We start from the raw sequence: 12143 nt of genomic DNA on the forward strand, positions 1-12143 counted from the left end.
TGATCCAAGTTGGGGAAAGTAATGGACTGAAAATGAAGGCTAAATGTAGTTTTATGTATACACATAAGGAAACATTGAAATGAATCCATATTCTTTTGGTAAAGTTGGTTAGTGACACTGTGCTGTTAGCGACACTGAATCCAGTCAGTCAGACACACACACACACACACACACACACACACACACACACACACACACACACACACACACACACACACACACACACACACACACACACACACACACACACACACACAAAAACCCACACTTTTGCCATGCCACCCTTTTTGAAAATAAGTTTTGGTAAGAGCATTTCATGTATGCTGAGACAAATTGCAGTGCAGTGATCTTATATGTAAATGTTAAAAGAAGTTAATTAACAATTAAAAGAGATGTGTAAACAGAGCAAATATGAAAGAAGCACCTTTATTACCAACTTTAATTGATATGCTTGTAAGGCAGTTTTGTATTTTAAATGGTTTGGAATAACTTTAACAACTAGGTTTACATTTTGTCCCAGAAGTGTGTATTTTACACAAATAATTTTGCATTTTGCTTCAAATTCATTGGTGGGACAGAAAATGTGATTGTCAAATTTTGTATTTTTAATCAATTGGATGTTGCTTTTTCTGGTATATAAATTACAACCAAAACCGAGATGCAGGGAGTCATAATTGCATTAAAAATAATAAATCATTTAAGAGTTACTGGCGGAAAGTTATGAATCATATTGTCATGTGTAATCACTTGAGAATTAACAACATCAAAACTTTACATTTGTGATAGCTCAAGTTTCTCTATTATCTGCTTAATCCAGGAAAAAGATTTTGTAATAGCGCACACGCGCGCGCGCGCGCGCGCACACACACACACACACACACACACACACACACACACACACACACACCAAGATTTTTTTTAATTTTTTTTTTATTTCAAAACATAACAGTTATGCGCCAATATTATAGTTATAACAGGCAGCCAACACTGCATTTAATTTCCAACCAAGTTTAAAAACACTAACTGGCACCTGTGACAGTCCATCCTGACATTATGGAGTAGCACTGAGAAATTATAAATTCAATATAAAAGCTGTGATCATTACAAATTAGACACATTCGTCAAAATGACATTGCGCTGTTCTAAAACAATCCATGCTGTCAAAATAAATTTAATCACTTCTACAACAGTAATAGCCTGTTTTGAAGCAACCAAATGCTAATGCCTGTCTAAAATAAAATTTCTCCTGTCTGTCTAAGAGGTGAAAACATCAACTCCAGCACTTTCTCCTCAGGTTCATCACATTTCTGTCACATCCCATCTGCAAATTCACCTCGCTTTAGTTTTTAAAGCCGGTGTGCAAAGTGATCAGCGCGCTTTAGGTAAAAAGGACTAAAAGCAGTTAATTTTGTCAGCTGTGTCTTCTGGTCAGTGGAGTGCATCGCCCTCTAGTGATAGTGTAATGATGCTACAGCTGAAAACCTGCAGGTACAAAAGGAGAAAAATGGGAAATTAAAGCAAGGATGACTCTTAAAGTTGGCACACCAGCCTGCTGGACTTGCATCGAGTTAATGTGGGTCTACATGTAACTGACAGCAGAAGAAAATCTGAATCCATTTCTGAATTATGCATGTAAGAAAAGTCAGAAGTACATTATGAATAATCTTTTAAATCCATACTTAAAAATAATAATAATAAAAAAAAAAAAAAAAAAAAAAATCTCACACATAAAATCCATCTGTTTACCATCTTACCTTAGTTTTTATTTGGGAATCCCTGCCACAATCTCAGATTCAATACCACAGTGATCTGAACCACGCAGGAATTTAAAGTATCCTAAAAAACAAAAAACAAAAACAGAATTTACTTCAATTTCCTAAACTGAAGAAAACACGTGAACATCTATAAACAGCACCATTTGCCCATTTTGAGTGAGGGAGTATTACTATAATTTACTGTAAGAGAAGAATTTCTCATTTACTGGTAGAGTTGTGTAAACGAGCTAGAACAATGTCAAGAAAACATTTGTAAAAGTTAAAGACGTAAAGACCCCCTTTCAGAGCATTTAATGATTATTGTTTAAAAAAATAAATAAATGAATAAAAAAAATAGAGCGAACAGGGTTTCAGCTTTGGTGTCATGAAGTCAGTCTGTTTTACATGTAAAATAAAGTCAAATATAGAAGTGTGTGCTCCTGATATAAATAATGTATAATTAAAAATAATACATCTGTCTTAATGAAGATCAAGTCCTTGTGATTCTGAACAAAATACTGATTCAGCTATAAGACTCCCCATTCCATTTTACAGGATTATACTGTAGTATTTTCAGTAGTGACTCCCCTTGCATAGCATGATGACTACGTGTGTTAACAGTATTAAACTGCCTCTGCTCACCATTATCACCCCAATCAGTGTTCCAGGAGTTGGCACAGAGCCAGTAGGGAGTGCCATTTTCCTCTCCCCAGCCCAGGATCTTGATGGCGTGACCACCGACAGCAGAACCAGACACATGTTGATAAACACCTGGATAAGACAGAACAAATCCATTAGAGCTCACCTAAAGTTGTTTTTTTTTTTTTTAGTACAATATAGTGAAGAGACTGGGTGTGTATTCTAATAGTGTCTATTTCATACTAAGTCACATTCAAGGCACCTTAAATACTAGAATATCAAACTGCATCTAGCTGCAGTTGGAGATTTCCAGCATGAAAGCCTGTTAACTTTTCACACACAAACCTCTGCAAAAGCTAAACAAAGAGGAGCTTCAGTTCAAATCAATGTTAAGAGGACACAATCCCACACTATATGCTTATGCTTCAGCCACAAAGTAAAAGTGAATTTGTGAAATGGCAGGCAGGGTGACCATTACATGTGTGATGAGTTCATGTGTTCTTACCAGTCTTGTACAGAACAAAGTCGTCATAGACTGTAAACGCTCCCTCTACAGGGCCGTTCTTGTAGATCTCATACTGAATCTGCTGTTCGTCTGATGGCACGCTGTAAGATGTTTTACCTGCAACACACAGAGTCAAGATATGTGTGCATACAGCCTTGTTCACCAACATAAAAAAAATAATAATAAAATATTGCATGTAGAAGTTTATAATATGTGTAATTAAAAAAAACAAAAAAAAAAAAAACAACAACAACCAGAAAATCAAAGTTCATCTGCACAATAGCTATTTGAATATCAGGATAAGGAGTTCCCTCAGATTTCATATAATATCCATTTGTTATAATTCAATAACAATTTGTTTTGTTACGTTGCAATTATTACTCATAATTATGCAGACTGAGACAATATTACAAACCTTATTTATGATAAATATACATTTCTTTCTGCTGCTCTTACCATAGTGCTTGTCCTGTGTATAGCTTGGTGTGTATCCAGACTCACACTGGCGGACACACTCTGGTGTGTCACCACCCTCCCCAGTGCAGGGAGGTCTGCTGCCATTCACATGGTGCTCACAGGGGGCGATGGTGTAGGGCCTGCAGCCTGCAGACACAAGGATATAGTGTCTCTACTGTAATCACACCCAACATGCGCATAACTGCATCAATCTATCAGAAACACACTCACCAATGTGGGAATCATAGAGACCCCCAGAGACCAGCCCTTCATTTGCCCAGAAGTCCCAGGCAGCTGAAGGGTAGCCACCATTACATCTAAAAAACACACACACAGAAAAACAAAACATTACTTACTAAAAATGAACTTATTTAAGGAAAGCGCCAAACTTTCTTTCCCTCTCTTAGTACCAATTGTATCATCTATATCTGCTGCTCTTTTCCCCAGATTAAGGTTTTTATGTCATAGTTTGGTTCATTATATTTAATTATCAAAGTTCAGTGATCCTGGTAAATAATTATAATCTTAATAGCTTGATCTTTAATATTTTAGTGATTTCAGTTATCTGATGGGTAAGAACTGCTCACCCCATGCCACAGCTGTCACAGCAGGTCAGCAGATCCTCTGAGGAGATCTCCACATTGACCTTCCCATTGCTGTGAATGCATACACGATCAGAGATGGCCTCTGCAGCACCAAACGCCTGGACCCACAACAACAAAGACATGAAGCAGGGAAACAGATCATCGCAAAATTTGAAAAGCAAAGGTTTCATTCTTGTCCTAAGAGCTGAGCTCCATTCTCTTCCTTAATGAGGGTTTGTTTTTGTTTTTTTTAAGTTTCTTAGGCAATTTCAGATTACAGAGCTCTTGAAGAGTCTAGCTACATGTGGTGACATTGAGCAGCTTCTCACCCAGCAGGATCCACAGGAGCCCTGGTCTCTGATCTCTTTCAGAGTGGGACAGTTAGGCCACTGCTGTCTAGCATCAAATTCTTTTGGCAGCTTCAAATCTCCAGCATATTGAACCCTGCAGAGGAAACCAGAAGTTTTACTTACTATTGTTTTAGTAAAGTAGGGCTGCACAATTAATGATTGTGCAAAACTGAATATGCATGCTCCATCAATCCAACCAAAAGCAAATTAAACATACCCTAAACCACCGCTTAAATACGTGCCTACATGAGCCAATCACAGCCGTTCCCTGCACTGCAGAGGTTAAAGTTGACTGTACTACTCTGGACGAGCAACACCACAATAAAATATAAATGCAAGAAAAGTCAGATGCCTTCCAGAACTCAGCCCTGAAAGCAGATCATACACTCTTTGGAAACATTTTGGATTTGGCACGGGTGATCCTAACTAGGGATGGGTATCGAAAACCGGTTCTTGTTGAGAACCGGTTCCCACCGGTTCAATTCCTTGGAATTGTTTGCCATTTTTGCCAGTCGCCCTGAATGACATCACCACGTTGCGGAGCGTCATTTACCTGGCAGGAAACATGGCGGCTCAAACACGCTTGATTATACTTTACGAGAACGGATGACGACAGAGCAACTTGCAATACTTGCAAAGTAGATCTTTCATTTAAGGGAGGAAACACTACGAATATGCAAAAGCATTTGCTCACAAAACACACGATGACCTTAAATGAATGTCATGTTTTTAATTCCGCTCTGGACTAGTGAATCTCAACCCAGCAGCAGCGGTAACGTTTGCACATCCTCTCCCGTTAATGCGGCAGATAAATATTCAACTAACAGTGCATATTATGTTAGCGCGATCTGCCTTATTACAAAACCTGCCATTACTGTGCATTTAGGTGACCATGATGAGAGAGACAGACAGAGTCTGGCTGGCTCAGATGCTGGCAGTTCTCGCTGCAGTCTACCGGTAGCGTCTCCTTTCAGGCCAGGATAGACGAATGTCACCGAGCAGTGACTAAGTTTGTGGTCAAAGGCTTGCACCCATTTGCCACAGCAGATGCCCCGATTTACGGTAAGTGAATGTGTTTAATTGTAGGCAGGGACATTACTGGATATTCTTGTGTAATTGCTACAGAATAATTTATGTTATACTTTGTTATTACTACAGAAGAATATTGATTTTATTATTTTACATTTACAATTTTTTTTTCCGGGGACCCTGTGACACCCCATTGAAGAGCCGTAGGCTGGATCTCTTAAGGATCTCTTAAGATCTCACTGTTGGGTTTGTAAGGCCATGTTACTCCTAAATTTCTATCTTGTTCAAAGAGAAGATATAAAACAAAGTTCTAAGCTAATCGACCTTAGTGTTCTCCTTTTTTAAAAAGAATTGATAAGAGAATCGAATCGTTAAACAGAATCGAAAATGGAATCGGAATCGTGAAAATCTTATCAATACCCATCCCTAATCCTAACTAGAAGAACTCATATGCAGCGAGTGCCATAGAGTTGTATCTGCATCACAACTCAACTTATTCAACTCCCTGAAAACCCATCAGAAAATGCAGCATAATGACTGCAGGAAGACTTGTATGTGATGCAAGAGCTGCTAATGTGAATCGACCTGCATCCTACAGACATCCATAACAACAAGCCTATTCCTCCGGCTCACAAAGGCATACTGAAATCACCACAGACTTGTCCAATAAACAGAGAGTACTGAAGGCTTCAAGAAAACAGTTACCTTCCTAAACAAAAGATTACTGCCTTAAGCAGTGGAAATACCCACGCTGTATGAAAAACACTCCAGGGGAAAGGGACCCACAGCTGTCGAGTACTATGATTTATATTCACTTTAATTATGCAGCTACGATGAATGAAGTGAAAGACTTTAAATTCAGCTTCCAAGAGATGCTCTCAGGTGAATAAGCACATTATTTAATTTTATTAAAGAAGTTTTATTTAACAAGAATGTGGCACAATGTAAAAATTAAAACAAATAATTTTGATTTCATTACTCAAAATAAGTGATTAGCATTTTAGCCATAATCATGTAGCCCTATTGGTAAGTTTCCAGTGACACTGAGAATAATGTGAAAGTACAGTCAACTATCCTGTGGTCAGCGTAGGTTGAAATATTCTGATGTCAGGGATCGTTAGAGGACTTGTTTCGCAACCACAGAACATATGACTAAGACTCACATGACTGGCAGTTTGGGTCCCTTCAGCATTGTACCACACAGCTTGCGCACATAACTATAATCGGCGTTATGGAAGTTGTGGCCAGCCTGCAAGACAGGGAGGAGATTTAGTCAAACACTTTTACTCTCAGAGGTCTGTCATAAATTAAATTAAAAAACAATTCACTCACCTTCCAGGTAGTATTCAGTTTATTGATGTGATTGACCATCTCACTAGACAGTGGATGGAGGTGGGGTCTGGCCAGGCTCACTGACAAGCTGGCAGCCAACAGGAGGAAGGCTGCATGCCACATCTTGCCTGAAAGACAAGTTAATAAGTTTGGTTTAGCTGTGGTAATTTATTCTGTTACTGCATCATGTCATAAACAAAGACTTCATTTCAGTAACCGGCTAAATGAGCCTTTTGATTTTCTTGAACATTCACAAGTCTAGCTAGAGTTCAAAAACAGGAAGTAGAGGTTTATTTGTATTTTAAAATCCTCAGCTGTTCTCCAGCTCTGCTGGATTTTCACATTTGTAGTCAATACACTGCTGCAGCTACACACAGTATGATATTCACCCTTTAAGATAGACTCCTGAAACTACATCACCACTTAAAAGGTCACAGCTGATTGAACACCATCACACTGCTTGAAGCTACGAGTGGAAAAAAAAATGATGCAGAGAGAGCGGAGAAAGACCTCTTAGAGTCAGTCATGCGTCAAAGTCCCCTTCAGTGGTTAAAGATGCTGCCTCAGCAAATGCTCCAATGATTTCAACGATTTTAGTCGATTTTGATAAGCAGCCACGCGGTAAAGGAAGAAAAAAAAAAAATTCCTTTGCACTCCCCCCACTGTTAAAGATTCTGGGTTTCAGTTCATATGGCACAGACGACAGGACCAACGATACAGGAAACTGGCTCCAGTGTGTGAATAATACAGGCCACATTATAGAAAGTAAAATGCAATGGGGTGAGCCGAAATTAGTTCCATTACAGACAGATAACGTAGCCTACTAAAAAGAGGAGTGGAGAGTGCTCGGTAATAGCAGGAAGTCCAGAGAAATCAATACCAGTGCAGACACTCTGCTTCTTCTGGGATCAGATGATCTAACTACAAACTATTTAATCTGATGAGACTGTGCCCCAAAATTATTTTACAAGCAAAAGTAAAGAACAAAGGCTTGTACATGAATGCATCCAGCCAAAAATGTTTACTCTGGCTTACTGTGCCAGTAAGCCAGAGTAAACATTCCATTGAAAACAGAAGTCAGTTATGTTGTTGAATACGTGAAATCCCCACACCTGCTCAGACAGGTCCTGTTTTAAAAACAAAACCACAAGCCTGCTTGAGAAACAGAACATGTGAATTTCTGTGAAGCTGGTTTCTATCACATGATGGATTATGAAAAAAAAAAAAAAAAAAAAAAAAAAAGCATATCAAAAAGGAAGTAAGAACAGGCAGTTTCCCGTAGCAGAATGACACATTCGCTCTGAGATCACACCAAAGCACTGCCTTGCTGCTCAATAAAAGACAGCATGTTTACAGGTCATGTGCAGAGAGATTTCTGAGTGTCCTCCAGTTTTTGGATTATTTTGAATTCTTGTGCATGTGCTATAAAAACAATAACTGCTATGCTAAAGAAACCATTCCATGTGTGCAAACTAAGTACAGTGTAATATTACACACACACACACACACACACACACACACACACACACACACACACACACACACACACACACACACACACACACACACACACACACACACACACAAAAATCTTATTAAGGACAAGACAAATTTGAATGGTAGAACATGTTTGAAAGACACCAAATGGTTTTTTGGTTAATTCTCTAGAGAAGTGGTTTCTTTCTATCAAAAGTTTTTTTTTTTTTTGAGGAAGTGGATGAGAAACCCGCTGAGCTGTCTTTTCCAAGTACTAAGTCAGTACCTTTGAATGCACTCATGCCACAGTTGAGTTAAGCTGCTGAGTCATACTGAGACCTTTGTTTAGGCACAGTTCTGTTCATGTAAAGAAAACCCTCCACATTAAGTTTGATGACAGTTTAGCGTTGATATTAACACATTGTTAAAGGCCAAGAGGCCATAAATGTTCCCCTGTGTGGTTTAAGCGAAAGACAAAAAAAAACTGATGAGTCAAAGCCAAAGCCATCGAAAGACATACAGGAGAAAGGAAAACTTTAGTTTCTAAATCTTTTCTTCAGTTTCTTATCTTCCTTTTAGATAAGAACCAACCTCTGAAGGCAATTCAATCATTTGAAACTATTTATGCTCCCTCTTGTCTACTTAAACTTAAAAAAAAACAAACAAAAAAAAACTTATGGCCTTCTTAAGGTCCTTTTACCAAGCTGCTGGAATAGTTAGTGTACCTCGACACCCTTTCAAAAGATAGTATTTCATTTCCTACTGTTTAAAGTGTGCAGGTCCAAAACTTGCCACGGCTGTTGACATAGCGAGATTTTACTGGAGGTCAAAGCATACGACTCATGTTTTTCATATTCAAACAATCTGACAGGGGCATTGCTTTCCTGGAAGGAAATTATAGGATAACATTTCATCATAGTATAAAGGTGTTCAGTTACAACTAGTTTGTGTAGTTTTTCCCCTGTCGATAACTGAGCCACCAGATCTACACACTAGTGGGGGAGCAAACGTTGTGGGTTTTTCCTTTAAATTGTCACACAGTTTTATGCCCACAAGGTGTGGTAACAAACATATCGGACTACATGCTTTACTCTTGATCACTTCCTTATTCCTTCCTATAACGCTGAGGTGTTTGAGGTGCGTGACAGTAGAAGTAAACCTTTCTTTGTTCTGAACAATACACCGCTATAGTCCTTAGAATAATTTCACTTCTCTCTGGTTAACCCCTCCACCTGGGAGCCTCTGTATGCAGCTCACATGTTCACAACTAACTAAACAAAGCTTCAGTATATAATTTGTTTCCAGTTTTTTTCCTCTTCTTTTTGAAAGAAAAAGGATGGCTCAGAGGACGCTCTTATGAAACACAGTTTCACTTTCCATTTCCCCGACTGAATTCAGGATTATATTACACAATATTCTAACCCCCCCAAAATCCCTTTTTATGTTATCGAAATACTGCCTGCCTATACCAAAACGCACAGAATAATCAATAACGAATGATAAGAATAAGTCATGTGTGTTTCTTTGGGGGGGAAATGGCTTCACCCGTTTCAAAACATCTGACCGTGAAGCTAAAACGGGTCACCCAGTCATAAACAACATTCAATCCATGCAATCAAATAAGCTAACTGGCACCCAGAAGCTCAAAATCGGTTTTAGCATGTTATTGGTGACGACTAGTGATGAAAATATGAGCTATACTTGGCCTTTTTTTAACCTGGTTTCTATGAGTTTATGTGACCGATTTAGCTAGCGGTCAGCTCTCCGTGTAAACGATGTAGCGGCTAAAATCGGAAGAAAACAATAAATAACAACAAATATTTACCGGCAGTATGTTTTTCAACCGATGAGTTTGATCAGCTCTACAGCTCCAGGTCCCCAACCTCAGCCGGCTAACGTAAGTACAAAAGAGTATTCGGGCGTTAAAAACGGCCCCTTTCAGCTTTTATTTACTCCTGATAGCACGTGAACTGATCACATGAACTCAAAGCATGTGATCTAACCGTCATCCACGCGGTCATCGAGCTCTTCCGTTAGTTTAAACCAGTCCTGACTTCTTACAGATAAAGTCAACCATCTGAATTAGAATCCATGAAAAACGATATATAAATATAAATATTTTTATTTTAATGTTAATATATGCATTTATTTATTTATTTTATTTTATTAATGAAAATGTGGAAGAACCGCTGGGTTGTGCTGTGTTAGTTTTTTTTTTTTTTTTTGGAACTTAATCAGAATGAAAACCCTGCAGTTTAAAAATTTATTTGGACGCATTTTTTTTTTTTACTTAGATGATATTCTATTTATTGTAACTGAAACTGACTTCGATATTAGATTTTGATTTTGATATACCTTTATTATATCATGGTATTACAATGTGACATAAAAGTGATTTGTGAGTTTTGAGGTATTTGTCTTTGTCTTTGCGTTGTGTAGTATAGTAAAACACCCAAATTATCATCCTTATATATAAAGGTAGTACTGCCAAGGTGCTACAGGAATAAAAAGTAGAACAGCTGCAATCTAAATGAAAATGAAATGTAATATAACTGTAATGCATTTGTAAGCAAGCTGCGCAAAACTTTTAATGGAGATGTGCATGGTGGTCAAATAAAAACTGAACTGAAAGCTGTGATATAATTTCCAGAGAAAGAGTACTGGGCCCAGGAAACCTTGGTGCTGTGCTGGTATCAGGAAAAGATGATTACATTTGGTCAAAACACAGTTAACTGGGACCAGTGAGATTTTTTCAAGCTCAAATAACCATTTGTTATTTATCTGTTTAAGAAAGTCTGCAATAAATACACAGACTGTGTAAATTATCTTTTTCCCCCTATATTATCTCTGTACTGCATGTGGATGTGTTTTTGAGCCAACATTGGTTTTCATGTGATTTTTACATCTAGTTTTATTCATCTGAGTAGTGTCCTGTGATTTGACCCTGATTGTGCTTTTGATCACTGACCACAGAGAAAGAGATGATTGTCCAGCTGCTTTCTCTTCCTTTTATGACTGTCATCTGACTTTGAAAGTGATGAGTTGGGAAAAAAAACGCAAGCACACCACATCAAATGTAATTATTTTTTTTACCAAGTGGCGTAAGAGCACATCCTAATTCTAACAAAAAAGTGCTTTCACCAGAGCAGGTGACTCAGTTTCACATAGGAATATTAGACTGTATTAAGGAACAGTCTAGGGTCACGTTACAGTTTGTCAAAGGACTATCTAGTTTTGAAAATAATTATGTTTTTGTGCATTAATAATTCAGAGCAATCATATTTTTATGATATTATGATGAAACCGTCTATTATGGAACTGCTTGTTGACATAGATCTCACTTCTCAGCTCCTTTGGCTAAATTCTTGAATGACAGCCAAAGTTTTTAGAACTTTATGTAAAATATTTTACAACAATTTGAAGTTTAAAAAGAAAAGTTTAGAAAATGACTAAGTAAAATTGGCCACAATTTGAACAAATAATATTTACAAATGTCTTTGAGTGCAAAATAGAGACCACTCCAAAATGTGCCAGCATTGCTTTATTTTATAAGTCTGCACATGAAGAACAATTCATGTAGTTAAAAAAAAAACCTGCTCATTGAAGGGGTGTATGTCAGGACTATGAGTATTGTAAAGCATAGTTATCCTTCTTGTGTTACAACAGGGTTACAACAATTTGGGTGCATTGAGGAGCGACTCAAACATCCATTTTATTGAGCAATAGCGTGCATGCTAGGCTACAAGGGACAAAACTGTGTGAGGACTTGGTCAGTGTCCAGAGAGATAACAGAAACAGGCTGTCCAGTAATCTGTTTTATAACTGGACTACACACCGTAGGCCCTTCCATTATGAAAAAATGTAAGCGCTCTATTTCTTTAAAAAGTAGAGAGTAAAACCTTTTACTTTTCAAAAGTATTCACTGTAAAGCTCAACAGCAGTGGGTTAGCCTGAGATAAATAACAGTCTGATACAGTAGGTATGCACTCTCAGAGAAAATACGCACTCAAGGGTTGCA

The 12143-nt window shown here is 37.9% G+C and overlaps 1 protein-coding gene across 1 annotated transcript; it reads right to left on the bottom strand.

Annotated features, from left to right (window-relative positions):
• Positions 1-1228: 1228 nt before the first annotated feature.
• Positions 1229-10121, bottom strand: ctsba (cathepsin Ba). The gene is made up of 11 exons (XM_080884641.1): positions 9951-10121; positions 6650-6777; positions 6481-6566; positions 4268-4382; positions 3942-4057; positions 3586-3671; positions 3355-3501; positions 2899-3015; positions 2397-2525; positions 1755-1836; positions 1229-1482 (listed from the first exon to the last, which is right to left on the bottom strand). Exons 2-10 carry the CDS (start codon positions 6770-6772, stop codon positions 1763-1765), a joined length of 993 nt encoding a protein of 330 aa, XP_080740767.1. The 5' UTR covers positions 6773-6777; positions 9951-10121; the 3' UTR covers positions 1229-1482; positions 1755-1762.
• Between the last annotated feature and the right edge of the window lie 2022 nt (positions 10122-12143).

Source organism: Rhamphochromis sp. 'chilingali' (assembly GCF_963969265.1).
Source record: "Rhamphochromis sp. 'chilingali' genome assembly, chromosome: 6".
Lineage (NCBI taxonomy): Eukaryota > Metazoa > Chordata > Actinopteri > Cichliformes > Cichlidae > Rhamphochromis > Rhamphochromis sp. 'chilingali'.